Source organism: Sminthopsis crassicaudata, chromosome 2 (genome assembly GCF_048593235.1).
Source record: "Sminthopsis crassicaudata isolate SCR6 chromosome 2, ASM4859323v1, whole genome shotgun sequence".
In the NCBI taxonomy this organism is placed as follows: Eukaryota; Metazoa; Chordata; class Mammalia; order Dasyuromorphia; family Dasyuridae; genus Sminthopsis; species Sminthopsis crassicaudata.
In genome coordinates, this window is record NC_133618.1 from 251,987,609 (window position 1) to 252,007,084 (window position 19,476).

Genomic DNA, 19,476 nt, shown 5'->3' on the forward strand with positions numbered 1-19,476 from the left:
TATGCAATCTGTTCATCTCATTTCAACTGCTTTAGTTTTTAATGGCTGGGGGATAGAATACACTGCATTTGCTCTTCCATGGAACGCCTGCTGATCCTAGACCTCAAAATAGGAAGCCTGGTATCTGTGGGCCTCATTATGATTATTTTGGAGAGAGATCAGCTTACTGTAGTTCCTCACACTAATCCCTAGAAGTGGGCACATTAGTCAGAAAGCATGGTGCCTAAATCCATCATTAGAATTGCTTGAGAGGCCACACGGTGTGGTAGAAAGAGTGAAGGCCTTGGACTGAGTTTAAAACCCAGCTTAGATCCCTTAATAGCAGTGTGACCTTGGGCAAATCCTGGATCTCTCCAAGCTATGCCCCTGCACATAGCTCCCTTCATTCCAAATCCCCTTTGTGTGGAGTCTTTTTCCCATTAGAATATAAGCTTCTTAAGGTCAGGGAGTATTTTGCTTGCTTGAATTGGTATTCCCAGAATTTAGCAGCATGCCTAAAATGTACTAATAACTTAATTGATATTTTCTCTGTCTGTCTGTCTGTGTTTACTTAAATACCTATTCAATCAATCTTTCTTCTGTCTGAATTTCCTCATTTATAAAATGGAGATGATATTACTTACACAACTTATCTCACAATGTTATGAAAAGGGCTTTACAAATTGTACTATAACAAAGAGGCAGTGGGATTCCCCAGAAAGAGCAGTGACGTTGGAATCAGTGGATCTGGATTCTTATCCTACTTCCACTATTTTCTACCAATGTGAGCTTAGGAAATCAATAACTGTCTGAGCCTCAGTTTCCTTATTATCAAAATGACAGAGTTAGACTAGACAGCTTTTATGATAATTTCCGTTGTTAGCCTATGATCCACAGGTATCATGGGAATGAGAGTAGGACTTAGATTTGCATCAGAATAAAGAGCATATTTATCAGTATCATATGCTGACCTAGAATAATCAGAAACCATTAGACAATTATGTGTAGAAAGGGCACAGGGTTAAGGTGAGTCCACTTCTGTCTATATTTATGATAAACAATTATTTGAGAAATCACTATCTTTTCTTTTCCCCTTTCTCAGGACTGAGCTAACTACAGAAAACCCTTTGTGGGTGGGAGCCTGGTGGATCGGGTTCCTGGGGGCTGGAGCATCTGCTTTCCTCATTTCTATCCCCATCCTTGGCTACCCTCGTCAGTTGCCAGGTAGGTACTTCCTTTTCCCAGTCCTTCCATGCAATAAGACATCTTGGGGCAGGAATAAGAATCCCTTGCAGGGATAAGCAATTCACACCTTCCATCTTATCTTCTTCTTTGTTATTAGAACAATTAGTCTCTGAAAACCCTTAAATCTTCATTTCTAACATGATTATTCCGGATAAATCAGGTGTGTGAAGGAGACATAATTGAATACTTCAGTTCAGTTATTAATTGTGCATGGAGGGAGTTTAAAATCTAGTTGCAGTTTTCCAAGTTAGCAAACCTCAGCTTTATGTTCTTTTATGGGATACTGATTTATGAGTATATCCAGATAAGGAAGAGAATACAGTTGTGACTGTGGAATTAATGTCTGGTTAAATAATTTTGCTTTCCTCCATGCCCTCATCTCTTAAGCTGCTCATCTGTCCTCCATCTCCTATTCTCATTCATCAGACAGGCCCCCTGGTGGCTGCTGGACATACATGGGAATAATTTCTTTCTTCCCCACATACCCTCCTCCAAAAAATCTCACATTTTCTAACATTTTTGCCCCTAAAATAAATTGCTCAAAGCTCTGCTGTCTCTGCAGAATCTGAGTAGCCCCTCAAAGATGATGAACCGAGGGGAAGTTATAACTTGCAAAAATCTTATCCAAATTTGATTTTCATAGTCCCGTCTTCTTTATTTCATAATAATATATGTGGAAAAAATCCAAATCAACAAATATTTCCAGGACTTTCTGCCTTCAAGTCACCCAGTCTTAGCCATCCTATAACCATCATATAATAGTCTCAATGCTCTCAGTAAGGAAGTGAATGGGTTTGGGATGTTCAAGTAGGATTTTTAACTGGAGGTGTTAGAAATATTGCTTGCCTAACTGAGCATGGTGGGTATTCTCTACAAATGGATTTGCAAAATACTACCCATTCTTACCATTTGCCTTTAAATTTTTCCTTTCATCTTCTTCCAGGATCTCAACGCTATGTGGTAATGAGGGTGTCTGAAACTCATCAGTTAAAAAATGGGAGCCAAAAGACAGCATCTGATCCAGACTTTGGGAAAACAGTCAAAGATCTTCCTCTGTAAGGACCTGTCTCATCAGTCTTCTGAAAACACTGCTGCTGATGAGACTGTTATTTGTAACAAACCTCTCTTAAACTGTACCTTTCCTATCCTGATTCCCTTTATCCCTCAAGGACTGAAGTTTTCATTATGTTTCCCATAATACCCTTGCTGGAAAAGGTTTATTTTTATATCTTCAAGATATATTAGAGGCCAAATGATTTTTTAAAAGTTATGTAATGAACAAATGATTGATTTCTGAACCTTTCTTAAAGTTTGGATGTCATAGAAGTGTCTTTTTTCTCTCTGATACTCAGGTTAGGAAGTGGAAGAACACCTCCAGATCTTTAGGATTAGACTCCCCTTTTCTGAATCACTGACTTAACAAATGGGTTTTGCCCTTAAAGAAAGGAGCGCCTTGAAGAAAGGCAACTTACCCTTATTAGAATCAGTCTGGGCACCAGTTGCTAATTAAATGTATCTTGCCCTGCTCAGCAGCCTTAATGTTATCGATGTTAACAGTCTCCCCATGTGCTTGGCATCTGGCAGCCCCTACACCCACCCTAACCCACAGTGGTCCTTTATCTTCACAAATCAGATCTCACTCACATAAATGGAATCATGGGAAATTAATTATCAAATTAGCTTCCTCTAAATCAGAAGGAGCGAATGCCAGCAGGATTTGCCAGCACCAGGATGATGCAATTTGACCCCCAAAGAAAATTTCTGAGGATTATGAGTTTCAAGTGTTTCCAACAAGCTGAATTCTATGCTGGCAATGTCATCTGCACAGCAGGGTAGTGTCAGGCTCAGGCCATTATCTCATGAGGCATTTAAAGGATTATAGCAAGAAAACATTGTCTATCTTCCATTTCTTTCTCATTCACCTCCCCATGTATTGGACATGAAGGATATTCCTTGTTATTTTCTTTGTTTCCAAATATTCATTTCTTTTTATTTCATGTCATAGTGATTTCATCTTCTTCTCTTAACTTTTACTTGATTTGACTCTGTGCCATTTTCCTTCAGAGTTACTTAATGTATAGTCTCCAGTCACTCCCATAGTGACAGTTTACTTCAGAATGGGATTTCCAATGGACCACAGCTGGTGCGCTGACTTTCTTTTAGACACTTTGGAGGTAGAATTCAGTTTCACAGAATCTGGCAGCTCTGAAAAGATTTGTTTTTTCTGAATCCATTAGTAAATCTAATTGGCCACATTAGACTGAATAAGGCACTGTTCACTGTGGGAATTGATTACACCACTGCAGGGGGCTAAAAGATGTTGTTAGGGTTACTGCCTTGTTTTCACTATTAGACAGAAAAGATAAGAATAAGTGACAGGTACAGAATGATGTATCCCTGCAAAGGCATGCATTGTCTCCCTAGGCTCTTTCTTCTTGGCTCTGCTTGTGAGAGAGACAATAGAGGTAGGAGAGAAATAGGAAATAAAATGTAGTGAGTCATATAAAAGTTTTAGACTGTCAACTTCTTGTTAGAATTCAATTTTTTAAAAATTTCTTTTTGTCATTCTCATGTTTTTGTTTATACCTTTGCAAATAACTTAAAAATATCAAGAACACTATTTGTCATTCTAAGAAGTAGTCATATTAGTAACACTGTTAGGTTAAGTAGTACAGAACAAAGCTTCTTAAACTGTGGGTTATCATACCATCTAGGGTCATAAAAACTAATATGGGGGTCATAAAGTTATGATATATTGTAAGTAAATGTTTGATTTGTATACCAATTTTATTTCCTGAGAGTCCAATAAAAAGGAGTCATGAGTAGAAAAAGTTTAGGAAGCCCTGACATAGAATAAAAGCTTGACTTGGCCTCTGCCTCAAGATGAGATTTAACAGGACTCATGGAAGATTATACATTGGGATTTAAAAATTATAAATTACAAAAGTATAGAGTATAGGATTCGTAGGGCAGCTACATGATGCAAAGGACTTGACCTGGAATCAGGAAGATATCCTGATACATCCTCCTTATCTCTTCAAATCTGGCCTCAGACAATTACTAGCTGTGTGACCCTGGGCAAGCCACTTCACCCTGCTTGCCTCAGTTTCCTTATCTGTAAAATGAGCTGGAGAAGGAAAAGGCAAACCACTCTAATATCTTTACCAAAAAAAAAAAAAACCTCCAAATGGGGTTACGAAGTGTCAGACATGACTGAAAGATGACTGAACAACAAAACACAAATAAAAGCAGACATAACTAAAAAAAAAAAAAAAAAAAAAAAAAAAAAAAAAAAAAAAAAAAAAACATTGAGAAAGAGGGATGGGAAAAAAAATCTAGAGGTTTTAGTGAATTGAAAGCTAAAATCAAACCAAAAACGAGATGTGGTAGCCAAAAAGCTGAAGCAGTCATAGATTGTATTAATAGAGGCAACATTTCCAGAATGAGGGAAGTAACTATCTCTTTATATACTTGGCCCTATTTAGACAATTACAGGAGAGCCACATTCAGTTCCTTGGGTCACTCTATATTGACATTGAACTGAAGAGAATCCAAAAGGAGGTAGCAGGTAGGGACAGAAAACAACCAAGATGACCAGAAAATCCTGCCATATAAAGATTGATAAAAGGGGGTGGGGAAGTATAGCTCTTCAAAAGTCAGATACAGAGACTGGGTGACTATTTGTAGGCTATGTACTAGGGAGACTTTCTTTTCTATTGTGGGACGGGTGAGATTCTGTAAGATTTAACAAACTCTTGTCAAAGGTCAGTTGCCCTGATAAATCTTAAAGTCATCTTGTTTAGATTGTTTCTGAATGTGAAATCTGGGTTTGAGTTATCAGAAATTGTCCTTCAACCATCTAATTTTAAAAAGAAAAACTGAGACCTGACTGGAGAAAATATTCTGTCTAGATTCTTCTGGCTATCAGTATTCTCACTACAATTTAGAGCAAAATATGAAACTAATACTAAGCGTATTTGAATATTTAGAAAATAATAGGGATAAAATTAAAAAGAAAATTGGTTTCAGAGCAAGAAATAGCTAGATTTAAGACACCTCTCTGACACATACTGGCCGAGTGACCCTGGTTTTCAGTGCCTCAGACAACTCTTAGTCTTTAAGGGACAGAAGAGACATTGATCTGCTTTACTAAAAGGTTTTGTTTTTGTCTCTGGGTAATTCCCTACATTAATAAAATTATTTTTTAGTTTTTCTTACATACATACATCCTCCAAAAATGAAACCACAGATTTCAATCATGTCTTCCTATTTAGTTGGCCTTGGACTAAATTAGTTGCTTTATCAAAAGTTAAATTTGTGAGTATTTCACTGAGCCAGCTGCTGTCAATAAGATAAATTCCAGAAGAAAAATGCCACTTCTTGGGATCATAACTCATCCTCTAGGGAAATTAAATCTGATAATTGTAGTTGAGAAAATGCAGATAATAATAAAAGCCAAGAAAACTTTCAATGTAACCTCATCTTCTTTATCTCTATTTATTAATAAGTCTTCCCTAAAATATTACATGAGTATTTAGGTAAATCCATGTGGAAGAGAGAATACTTTTCCAATCCATTGCCTAAGTTCCCATAGTCCAACTGTACCTATTTTACTAGATGGCCATGACCTTAAGAGAACACTAGCTGAGACTTTTTATTAGGTTGGAATAGGAAGTGATGGTACTGTTCTTACCAGAGCACAAACTATTAACCTGTTAAAGAATACAGAACCATAACTAAAAATTTTGACTGCCTGGAGAATGTACCGTAAAAGATGCCTGGCACAAACTGTACAAATAGACTCTTGAAATCACAATTTTAAAAACTTCTTAAGTGGGGGGGGGGGATAACTGGGAAGGGACCTTAAACTTTGAAAGATGAGAAGGAAATCTGTACACTTCTCATTGGAGGAGAGAGAGGAGGGAAGAGATGGAGATCTTAGCACAAAAATGCTGGATGGATGCTGGGAGAACAAGCAAGAGAGAAGACGCGTTCACGCCATCTGGTATCTTTCTATTTTAACTCTTACTGTGAAGTAGGTGCTCAGTTGTTTTTCCATGCTGAAAGAGTACAAAGTACTCTCCACACCCTACACATTTTTATGCTCTTAACCAAAGTTCTAATTCCCCTTTCTTAGAATGGGTCTCTAATTTGGACCCAATTACTCAGACTTAGTAGCTGTGTGACTGTGGGCAAGGTATTTCACCCTGTCTGCCTCAGTTTCCTCATCTGTAAAATGAGCTGGGGAAGAAAATGGCAAACCACTCCAGTATTTTTACAAAGAAAACTCCAAATGGAGTCATGAACAAGTGCCTCCTTTCACTCAAAGTCTTTCTCTGATGCTTTCTTATGGTGCTGAGTTAAGCTTTAAAAATTGTGTTATCAGAGAACAAACTCAGGTACTATAGGGTCTATGGAGTAGGAAGGACTTTGAAATCAGACCCAATGAAGGACTGGAATGATTTTTTTCTGCCATAGCAAATTTCAAAGACCATCTCTTTACTAAAATTATACAGATTTTGTAATCTGCACCAGGGGAGGGAATATTCACACTTACAAAATTATAGATCATTAAAGTCACTGAAGAGGAGGATACTTCCCTATTCCCCACCCCCATTGAAGGAAAGATCAATTGGTTAACTAGAATGGAAACATCCCAGATTTCAAAAATAAACTTCTGGAAAACTAGGTTAGCTCATTTTTAATGTGTTCAGGGAACAGCAAAAAGAATCTTCCTATGTTGTTTCCAGCAATTACACAGCACTGGCCTAGAATCAAGGGCACCTCAATTCTACTTTTAGTCCTCTTATAGAATAGTCATGTGACCTTGGACAAGCCTTTCCCCTTCTCTTGACCTCAGTTTATTCCCCTATAGAAGAAGGAAGGGTACAAATTGCCAAGCTCAAAACTCCCTTCTTGCTCCCAAAGTCTGTGATGCTCGATGATTTGAAGAGCCAATTTAGAACAAACACAAAGTGAGAAAATGCCATTCCAGTGCTATCACCTACAGAGGGTTAGGTTCTTAGGATTTTTATTTCAATCATTTTTGGAGAATGATGAAGACATTTTACAAATAGTATCTTATTTGTAAGATAATTACAGTATCTTACAGGACAATTGAGTAGGATTGCTAATTGTAGTGATTGTGTTATTTTTTAAAGGGGGGGTGATGTATTATTTCAAAGATAAAGTAAAGAGATATTTATATACCATTATCAAGGCAAGAGAAGGTCCAGATATTTCAAATGGCTCAGTTGAGATTTAAATTGAAAAGGCAGCATTGTACAATAGACAACTCTTGGATTTGGAAATGAGATCCAGGTTGAAATTCCAGTTCTAACACTAGATTTGTGACCCTTTTAAATTCAGCTTATCTTTCTAGTCTGTTCATTCTTTTTTTTTTTCTTTTTTTATATTAATTTTATAATTATAACATTTTTGACAGTACATATGCATAGGTAATTTTTTATAACATTATCCCTTGTACTCCCTTCTGTTCCGAATTTTTCCCTCCTCTCCACCCCCTCCCCTAGATGGCAGGCATTCCCATACATATTAAATATGTTATAGTATATCCTAGGTACAATATATATGTGCAGAACCGAATTTTGTTGTTGTTCTTGCAAAGGAAGAATTGGATTCGGAAGGTAAAAATAATCTGGGGAGAAAAACAAAAAATGCAAACAGTTTACCCTCATTTCCCAGTGTTCCTTCTCTGGGTGTAGTTATTTCTGTCCATCATTGATCAATTGGAATTGGATTAGCTCTTCTCTATGTTGAAGATATCCACTTCCATCAGAATACATCCTCATACAGTATCATTGTTGAAGTGTATAATGATCCCCTGGTTCTGCTCATTTCACTCAGCATCAGTTGATGTAGGTCTCTCCAAGCCTCTCTGTATTCCTCCTGTGGGTCATTTCTTACAGAACAATAATATTCCATAACATTCATATACCATAATTTACCCAACAATTCTCCAATTGATGGACATCCGTTCATTTTCCAGTTTCTAGCCACTATGAAAAGGGCTGCCACAAACATTTTGGCACATACAGGTCCCTTTCCCTTCTTTAGTATGTCCTTGGGATATAAGCCCAGTAGTAGCACTGCTGGGTCAAAGGGTATGCACAGTTTGATAACTTCTTGGGCATAATTCCAGATTGTTCTCCGGAATGGCCGGATTCTTTCACAACTCCACCAACAATGTATCAGTGTCCCAGTTTTCCCACATCCCCTCCAACATTCATCATTATTTGTTCCTGTCATCTTAGCCAATCTTGACAGGTGTGTAGTAGTATCTCAGAGTTGTCTTAATTTGCATTTCTCTGATCAGTAGTGATTTGGAACACTCTTTCATATGAGTGGAAATAGTTTTAATTTCATCATCTGAAAATTGTCTGTTCATATCCTTTGACCATTTATCAATTGGAGAATGGCTTGATTTCTTATAAATTAGAGTCAATTCTCTGTATATTTTGGAGATGAGGCCTTTATCAGAATCTTTAATTGTAAAAATGTTTTCCCAATTTGTTACTTCCCTTTTAATCTTGTTTGCATTAGTTTTGTTTGTACAAAACTTTTTTTTTCTTTTTTGTATTCTAGTCATATGTCATCTTATCTGGGTTTAAATTTCCTTATCAGTAAAATTTATCATAGACATATATATAAACCTTATTTTATATATGTATATATATATAACATATATGTATACATTATATATATTTATCCATGGATATAATAATCAATTTAAAAATTATATGTGATTTTATACACATACATACACACATATAATCATATTAAGCCTCATAAGCATCCTGGGAAGTAACTGCTTTTATTATTGCCCTTTTACATATGAGCAAACTGAGGAACAGAGGCTTGGTGATTTTCTCAGGTTTACATGACCTGTTGGAATCTGAGGCAGAATTTGAATTAAGATTTTCTTGACTCAAGCCCAACACTCTATGGACTGTGTCCACCTAGCTGCCTAAAAGATCTTATTGTGAACAAAACACTTTAAGAATTAAATCTTAGCACTTTTGGACCCAGAATTTTGTCATTATGGCTATATAACATATTCTTTCCATGTTTTCTCTGAGTCATTCTTGTCCATGTTTATCCATAAACCTCCACTGAAGGTTAAGGTGCTAATAGAAGTAGTAACATGATGTAAATAGATGGAGGAGGTGTGGCCATTCATACCACACATACTTAAATCTCTCATTTGTGTTGTGAAAGTCAGTAATATATACTTTTATTCTGACCTGGTTCATAAAACACTTTATTCCCCCAAATTCAGAGACCAGAAAATGTGCTTATTTCATTGTCAATTGAAAGACCATGATTATATAGCTTTAGAAAACTGTAATTTCACAAAGCACTCACAAGTCTTCTTTCTAATGAAAAATTACTTTTTTAAAATCTGAGGACATGAGAATGAATATATTAATTCTTTGAGCCATGACTTGGGGATTTTTTTTTCCAGCACGAAATGAGTAATTACTTTATTCATATATTCCTAAGTGAAACTGCAAATACAAGCAGAGAACAGTGATATGCACTCAATTATTCCATTCTTTTGGAATTAGTGAATTAGTTAGACCTAGAAATATTGATGGGCAGGAACCCCTGAATATAAAACCCAGGAGAATGGAAAGGAATTAAAGCCTCCAGATTGAGTGTGCTATAATGGAAAGAGTTTTTTTGTCTTGGAATCCAAAGGCCTGAGTTGTATACCTAGATCTGCTACTTATTAACTGGGTGACATTGGCTAAGTGACTTTCAGCTCAACACTTTAGTATCTTCATCTATAAAATGGAGAAATTGCATAAGACGATTTCTAAGGGAAAGAAGATGACAATAGAAGAAGAGGAAAAAAAGCATTAAACATCTACTGTGATCCAAGAGCTGTGCTTTGATCTTTACCAACAAACCTGAGAAGTTGAGAGTATTATTTGTATTTTACAATTGTGAAAATTGATGCAGACAAAGTTAAATGATTTACTTAGCTAGTAAATGTCTGAGACCATATTTGAACTTGGGTTTTCTTGATGACTGACACAGAGCCCAGTACTCTACCCACAGCCATTCCACTCTACCTCTCCCTTTGCTGAATAAGAACTCCTTTCTAGGATATGTGGCTTTCTATTCCTTTCTCAGAGATAACTTTACTGATGCTTAAAGTTCTTGTAGTTCCTGGCTTGTCACCAGAACTCTTCATGCTTTTCTGTCATGGCTTCCAGTAGTAGCCATCTCTGGGACCACTGGATTTTCCTGGAGGAACCTCACATATACACAGCCTTCCCGTGCAGGGAACAGAGTCTGATTTGCTGTTTCCCCTCTAAATCTCTCAGCTTTGATTCTCTCCCTTTCCCCCCTCCCTCTTCTTCGCTTCCTTCTGTCTCTCATTCCTTTCCTTTTTCTCCTTTTTCTCTCTCCATCTCTTTTTTTCTCTCTCCCTATCCTCCCTCTTCCTCCTCTTCTCTTCTTTCTCCTACTTCCTTTCCCGTTTCTCCTTTTCTTTTCTCCATCTTTCTATTCTCTCTCTCCCTCTTTTCCCTATCCCTCTCTTCCTTCTCCATCTTCTTCTCTTCTCTTCTTCTCCTTCCTTTCCCTTTTCTCCTTTTTATATCTTTCTTTTCCTCTCCTTTTCTTTCCTTTCTCTCTTCTCTTCCCTTTTCTTCTCCTTTCTTTCCCTTTTCTCCTTTTCCTCTCTCCATTTACCTATATTTTCTCTCCCTGTCCTCCTATTCCTTTTCTCTCTTCCCTCCTTTTTCTTTTCTCTCTCTCTCCCTTTCCTCTCTCTTTTTCATTTCCTTTCTTCCTTTTTCTCTCACTCTATTCCATTTTCTTCTTTCTCTTTTCTCTTTTCCCTTTTCCCCCTTTTCTCTCTTCCCTGTTCCTTTCCCTCTCTTCCTTCTCCTCTCCCCTCACATTTTTCAAGGTCAAGCCTAAGAATGTAGCCCAGGTTTCTTTCTAACTATGACTTAATCATTCTCAAATATGGTTTTACTAGGAATGCTTATATTTTATATGTAGAAACATTGTTAATGACACAACAAAAGCTCCACCAGTGGTTAGTTAAGACCAATGATGATAATGTCTGAAAGCATATCTCTTGCAAATTTCATCTTTATTCTCCATACTAATACTTCATATATTTGAGGAAAGTGATCACATTCATCTCCCTTCCAAGTCTCTTCCTCTTCAGGCTAAACCACTTCAAGTTGTGTCCATTAATCTTCAATTAAATCCCACAAACATTTCCTAAGCACTGGGACTACAAAGCCAAAAATACAAGATAAAATAAAACCAGTTCTTGCCCTTAAGGAACTTATCTTTTATTGGGTTATATTTTTTAAAAACCAAGTAAATACAAGATTATTTTAGAATAGAGCATTAGCAACTACAGGAATTAAGAAACATTTCCTATAAGAGGTGGTCCCTTAGGCAAGCCTGGAATCTTATAAGATGAAAGGAGAAAGACAATCTGCCTTCCAGACAGTCTAAAGAGAACTGTGTTGAATATAAGGAATAACAAGGCTTATTTGACTGGATCCTCAGTTGCTATAGTCTATAGTAGGTCAACAAACTTTTATAACATTTTGTACCTGAACTAACAATATTCCAGGTATGGTCTAGCCAGGTATGGCACAATGGGGCTCTTATCTCTTGCGTCCTCTACATGAAATCTCTTTCATTATATCCAAGATTGCATAAGGGTTTTTTTTTAATGTCATTTTGAATTGGATATTTTTTGGCTGCTATGTCATACTTTGGGCTTATTGAGTTTTCAATGCAATGAACTCACCAAGTCTGTTTCATACAAACTGTTAGCCCTACTTCACTCATCTTGTCCTAGCAAAGTTGGCATTTCTGATCAAAGAAGACTTATATTTCTCTCCTTTAAAGTCCACGTTCAATTAATCTTGTCATGATAGTCCGTCCATCTTTTTATGTCCAGTTACCAACATATTAGCTTGCCAGACCAACCGCATTGATTTACAAATTTGACATACCTCCTATGACTTTGCCTAGAGTACTGATGCAATGTTAATCAGATTACTGGGCACTGTTCTAAGTTGGCATTAACAATATTAATTACTACTCTCTGGGTACAGTCACTCAATTAGTTCAATTAGCCACTTAACTGTACTCTTTTCTAGCTTCTGTCTCTCAAGTAACAAAAATTTTGGTCAAGTTCTTTGCTGAAATCTAGGAAAAATCGTGCCTATCATTCCCCTGATTGATCAGAATAGCTGGCAAAAAGGAAATGAGTTTAATCTGGCATGACTTGTTCTAGACGAAGCCTTGAAGGCTCTTCTTGAACAGATTCCCTTTTCTAGATGTTCACAACTCATCCCATTATCATATTCTAAAGTTTTTGACAGTTATCTTAGTCAAGCCCATTAGCCTATAGTTGGTAGACTATTCTCTTCCATTCTTAGATAATAAGGACACTTGAAATGTCTAAGGCCTGAAGCATCACTACCCATCTCCACGATCTTTGAAAAATCACTGACAGAGGGTCCATCTATTGCCAGTTCTTCTGGTACCTGAAAGTGTCATTTCTTCATTTGGGCTTAGAGACTTAAATCATTTTAAAACATTATTATTTTTAGCTTCCTCATTCTTTATAATCAGATTACATGCTTTCTATATAAAGCCTCTTCCAATATTAATATTCTATGATTTTGAGCAATTGAAGAATTTCTGGGTGATTTCCACCTTTCTTTTTCAGTCATCAAAGATTGCTATATTTATGAGTTTGGATACACTATTATACATCAAACTTCCAATGTATATAACTTCTTAATAATGGCATTTTTGCTTTTTTTTTTACTTTTTAAATTCAAGTTTTAGTTATTTGTTGGAGTTAGTTCTCTAATATTGCTTTATTTGAGTGTACTTTTCAGGATAGCATTTTAGCTTGTCTCTCCCCCAGCTCCTCAGGCTTCCTAGTCTCTTTCTCTTCTTCAATATGACTCAATCTTTGAAATTACCTAATTACCAAATTATCATTGAATGATGTCATTATAAAGCTGTCCTTGTGCATACAGAAAATAGCACCCAGTCACCTGATACAGAAGGGAAGTTATAGAACCTTATTTAGAATGAGCTTCTTTAATTTTGCTGAGCTTACTTTAGCAACTGTTCTTTGTCTTAGAGGATTGTTTTGGGATACCAAGAGGCTAAGCAATTTGTCCAGTTTGTGTCAGAGGCAGTGCTCCCCACAGGTCATCCTAACTCTTGGTTGGTATCCTGGTCATTATACTGAGCATCACACCATCCCTCAATTAGACTTTATGATTTGAAAATCTCCTTTTTTACTTTTGTCTTAAGTTGTGTCAAATTGTTTGGCTTCAGCAGCTATTATTGATTAAGCAATGTGAGCTATATCCAATGATATTTGTGAGCTACATACAATGATATGAAACAGGCCCTCTTCTCAAGGAGATTATACCTTAATAGGTAATAGATGAGGAAGAAAGAAAATCGCATAAATATCTATGATACTGTGACACATCCAAAAGAGATGTCATGAGAAATTCAAGGGAGGAGAAATCGCCATCCCTCCAACAGCATGAGTTGGGTGTATGTGTCAAGGATGATTTCTATTTCTGGAATTTATAGGAACCCTTCCCTTCCACAGCTATAACTAGCTTTTTGTCCTTTGGACTAAGTCAGGTTGGGGAGAGAGAGAAGTGGTACAATGGTGAATCTGGCTTTCACAAAGCTATTTCTGGGAAAGCATCAAAACTCGGGCCATGGATAATCTCACTTAGAATGTGTCTATGGAACAAGAGGATCATGGGAGAGTTTTCTCTTTCATTATTCTTGCTTATTTGGTCCTAGTCTCAATTGTACTTAAGCTGTAGAAGGAGTGCAAAAGTTGTCACCATCTAAATTTCAGCCCCCTGGGACAAAGCTGCGCCCGTTCTACCTGGTTGTGGCCCTGAGAAACCTTTTCCTTCCCTACACAAAAAGTAATGATATAATAATAATATCTAGCATTGATATAGCATTTTATGGTTGGCAAATTAATATAAATTAACTTGTTTTTCAATTATCCTCATAGTGTTATTACTGTTCCCATTTTATGGATGAGAAAGGTCAAGTGATTTGCCCAAATAAAGCAGCTAGTAAACATATGAGGTAGGATTTAAACTCAGGGCTTCCTGACTCCAAAGCCAGCACTTTATGCCTTATTCTACCTGGCTTCCTATAATTTAATTTTAATATAAATTCTTTGAGATGCATCATGTCATAGAGGATAGGAAGTCTCCAAGACTATAGGTCGAAGGGCTGGCACTCATCTGACTTGGGAGAGGGATTTTTTTTTAACCAGAACTTCCCCACAGGGATGAAATCATATCTGGTTTAAACATATATATATATATATATATATATATATATATATATATATATATATATATATATATATATATATATATATATATATATATATATATATATATATGTATTTTTTCTTCATTAAAATTTGGCTTGCTACTGCACACATTTGCATATGCCATGACTCCATTCAATCTCCCACCACCCTAGCAACCAGTCCTTTGAAAAAATCTAGCAAAACATGTTGAGTCTATAGCATAAGTGTTAAGCAGAGCTCCCTTCATTAGGGTTAGACAGGGCACTGTTTCAAATGAATAAAGGAGAATGGCTCTTCATACTGACTTGTAGTGGGTCTCTGAGAAGAACTCTATGCAGAAGGCTATTTCTCTGGGCTGCCCTGATCGGTCTCATTATGAGGAAACAGCATCCTCCTCAATTCATTTTTCAGCTTTACAACCATACCCCCTGCCAGTGTCATCCAAGATGAGTGCTGGGGTATTACTCAAAGGGGGCTCTGTTGGAAGCCGGGCCCTGTTGACCCACCAGCTAAATGCCCGCCTTTCCTTCCGAGTCAGCGAACTTTCACAGGCTTCCTTTCTAGTCATCTCAGTGACAGAGTGCCTTGGGAATGTGACCTTTTTTCTCTTTCTATGACCCAGAAACTCTTCTTCAGGGTCTTCTGCCCTCAGACCTTGCAAATACTCCCTGGGGTCTAAACTCACTGCTTAGTTTCCCCAGATAAGCCACAGCACCAGCAGATTTCTTGTCTTTCTTTGTTCTCTCTTTTGTCAGCAGAAGAGAAATTAGTTCCTCAGTTTTCAAGCCTGTGAAACTGAAGGTTATTACTTCTGTTTCCTCTTAATGTCTGTATATGTGGCATTTGGCTGATAGAAACTATAATGACTGGCCTGGGAATTAACAGATTTGAAAGTAAATCCTAGCTCTATTGCCCTTGAGTGGGGCAATAATAAATTATCCCCCCCCCCATTCACTCTTGAAAATGGCTGAGAAACATCAGGACAATGCAAATCACTTTTTGCAATAGGTTAGTACAGCACAACAAGCCAGATGCATCATCATCTCCGAATCAGGAGTTAAAAGCAAACCTTGGAAGAAGTTTGTCTACCCCTCACAGTCATGTTCCTGCCAGTATTTTGACTTCCCCAGACTAAACTCGCTAGATCCTGTGACCTAATCATAAACAAAGAAGGGTTTCTCTGTCTCTTTTTAGGGCACTCCCTCGTGATCAGGTGAGGAGAGGCCAGTCAATCATAAATCTCCAGAAGAAAAGGTGGATTTTTCTCTTTTAAAGTAGAGCATCTCAAAGGTCAAAAACCTACTTGAGACACTTGGGAATGAAAAGACTTGGATTTGAGATTGGAATCTTCTGCTTCTTTGCTGTGCAGCTTTGGGCAAATAACTTTTTTCTGCACTTCAATCTCTGTCTCTACAATAAAAAAAAAGTCAGGGGGAGATGGATTAAAAAGATGTTTAAATGTCTTCTGGCTCTAATGCCTTATGATTTTTTCTCCATCTACTCCAATCCATCTTTCACCCAGCTGTGACTCAGGCATGTCACTCCCTGTTCAAAAACCTTGTTTGTTCCCTATTACCTCTAGGATAAGATGCAGACTCCTCTCTTAGCCATTTAAAGTCTTTTATCACCTGTCTCTGAGTTGGATTTCCAGAATGATTATGCCTTCATGTACTACTTGTTCCAGTCAAATTAGCCTACATGTTGCTGCCTTGTATGTGATATTCTCCCATTTCTGTCTTTGCACCAGGCCTCCTTCATGTCTGGAATACTATCCAGTCCTAACCTCCCCCTCTTAGAATTCTCTAACATCCTTTAAGAGTCTTAGCTCACAAAATTATTCTGTATTTATTTTGTATGTATGTATACATATATATACATGTATATATATAATATGTATGTATTAATATTATATTTATTTGCACATATATCACTATCCATAACATTCTGTTTCAGTAAATTAGACTCTTTACGGGTTGGAACTATGGTTCCCAGTGTCTTAGTGTAGTGTCTGGCACCTAACAAATGTTTCCTGGAATCATCTGAAATCTATGATATAATCACTTTATTACATAATTTTTTAGTCAGTTATGATTTCCTCCAAGTAAGACTTTTGAAGAATACCAGCTCAGGACCAGCCGTCTGACTATGATTTGGATTTTCTTTTCTGGTTTGCTCTGGCCTGCTCTCCAGCTCAATCTGGCTGCTGCTGCGGAACCCTACATTCATCCTGCTCTGCTTAGCTGGGGCCACGGAGGCCACCCTCATCGCTGGCATGTCGACTTTTGGACCCAAGTTCCTCGAGTCGCAGTTCAGTTTGAGTGCTTCTGAAGCCGCTACCTTATTCGGTAAGAACAGAATGTGTGAGTTTTTCTTGGGATCTCTCTGTAGGGATTATGCCTTTGCGTAACTTAACCAGATGTCTAACAAACCTTTAGGATTGTTTAAGAAACTTTTTTCACAGTGAACTGTGATTCCTCTGATTGGCTCAGTATGAATATGAGCGTAATCTTTAACCAGTAGAAATTTTGAGGCTTTGGGGAGATTTGAGTTTAGTAGTCGCAGTTAACCAATCTCCCTAGCACAAATACTGACTTTTTGCCAGTTCAATTTTTTTCCCCTTCCCCTCATTATATGTGAGGTATCCTAGCCATCATTTGGTAGGACAATAACTAAGTTTTCATGTTCCCTTGTTGTTGTTTTATTGTTTAATAATTTTCCAATCATGTCCAACTCTTCATGACTCCAGAGGCATTGGGCAGAGATACTGGAATAGTTTGCCATTACTTTCTCCAACTCATTTTACAGATGAGGAAACTGAGGCAAACAAGGTGAAGTGTCTTGTTGAGGGGTCACACAGCTAAGAAATACCTGATGCTAGATTCACCTTCCTAACTCCAGGTCCAGCACTCTCTTCACTGCAGCATCCAGCTATAATATGTTGCTATTGTTAAATGGGAATTTTTCCATTCCTTTTTGGCATTAAGCATCCCTAGAATGGGAGATCCAATCTTAAAGCAAAGTGATTCTCCCAAGCAATCAAGTTCTCAGAGTTATAGAGCAACAACTTTTATTGTTTCAATTTTCAAATGCTTAAATGTGTGTGTCATTATGACCAGACTAGGCACAGGTGGCTGGCAACATATAATTTTCAAAATATAGCATCAGTTGGTATGCCTTGCTGGCAGCAGGTATCCTTTCTCCAGAATATTGTGAAACTTCCTTCCCTCCCAATCACAGAGTGTCTTTCTTTCATAACTAGGGCCCAAAGTTGATTGGCAGCTAGTGGGCCCAATTAGTACAATACTGGATGACTTGATAGAAAGATCTATATTCAAATACTGTCCAGGATACTTACCTGCTGATTGGCAGCTACTTGGAAAAAATTGGTTTAATTCTGAACTTAGTATCTGAAAGATTTGTGTTCAAATCCTTCTTCAGACCTTTAGCTCAATAATTTTACGATCTTAAGTCGACATATAAGTGCTAGGTGTTATCATTATCATTTTTGTTGTTTTTTATTTTTATTTACATCCATTTTAACTGTGAGTGTGATTATTCCATGTGGTCAGAAGTCATCACCCCCTACATGGCACTATGCTTCCCTGTGTCCTCCTCAACCCCTCATATATGCACATATACACACTTCTTCACACAAACCTGTGAAATTTGAGCTATTTTCAACACTGATGTGAGAATTTAATATTTAGAAGACCTTATCCCCATCTCAAATAATAGGTTAGATTTCAAGTCAAGACAGAAATTTAAGGCCCTTTGTCAGTACTCATATTTTTCTTGTGGTCTGCAACTACCTTTCTTGGGTCAAATTCAGATTAGCCATTCAAATTAACAAAATATCTTATTCCTTCTGAAATCCTGCATTCTGCCCAAGCAATCAACAAGTGCTGAATAAGTGCATACTCTGTGCAAGGAACTATGTTATGTACTGGGATTACAAAAACAAAAATGAAATAGAGCCTGCCCTCAAGGAACTTACATTTCTTTTTTTGAAATTTCTTCCAGTTCTGAATCTTTGAACCTTTGCTCCTTCATAAATAATACAGTCGGAATGAAACAGATTAAACACCTTACTTTATTTGAATAGTATGTTTTAATATCCCTTGGTGCAGAAAGATATCCCCAGATCCAGCAATATTCTAGTCCTTGAATTATAATAATAATAATTCCTATTTTGCCACCTGAATTAGAATAAACTTTTTGAGGGCAGGAATTTTTTTGATAGTATTTTACTTTTTTCCTGCTTACATGTAAAAATTTTAATGTTATTTTTAAAATTTTGAGTTCCAAATTTTCTGCTTCCCTGCCTTACTACCCTCTCCCTAAAATAGTAACCAATTTGATATAATTATATGTGTGCAACTATGTAATACATATTTCCATATTTGTCTTGTTATGAAAGAAGAAATGGATCAAAAGAAAAGAATGATGAAAAATAAAATAAAAATAGCATATCTGATCTGCATTCAGATGCCTTCAGTTCACTCTCTGGATATGGATAGCATTTTCCATCATAAGTCCTTTGGAAGTGTCTTGGATCATTATATTGCTGAGAAGAGCTAAGTCATTCACAGTTGATCATTGCACAATGTTGGTCTTACTGTGTACAATGTTCACTTTGCATTAATTCATATAAACCTTTCCAGGTTTTTCTGAAAGCTGGAGTGAAGAAATCCTTTTTGTTTTGTTTTGTTTTTATAGCCCCAGTGCATAGCATAGTATCTGGCTCAGAGTATTTAATAAGTGCTTGAGTAACTGGTTTACATAGTACTTCACATTTTTCAGAACCCTTTACTTGCATTATATCATTTGACCCTGAAGCTTATGCACCCTAGTGATGAAGAAGG

General features: G+C 37.0%; 1 protein-coding gene across 3 annotated transcripts in view; it reads left to right on the top strand.

Moving 5' to 3' along the window:
• SLCO4A1 (solute carrier organic anion transporter family member 4A1) overlaps positions 1–19,476 on the top strand; it is a 75,595-nt gene that overhangs the window by 47,603 nt on the left and 8,516 nt on the right. For all 3 annotated transcript variants that reach the window (XM_074288786.1, XM_074288788.1, XM_074288787.1), the window contains 3 exons: positions 1,082–1,203; positions 2,168–2,279; positions 16,805–16,959. In XM_074288786.1, the coding sequence (XP_074144887.1) occupies positions 1,082–1,203; positions 2,168–2,279; positions 16,805–16,959 (389 nt within the window). The remainder of the gene's footprint in view (positions 1–1,081; positions 1,204–2,167; positions 2,280–16,804; positions 16,960–19,476) is intronic.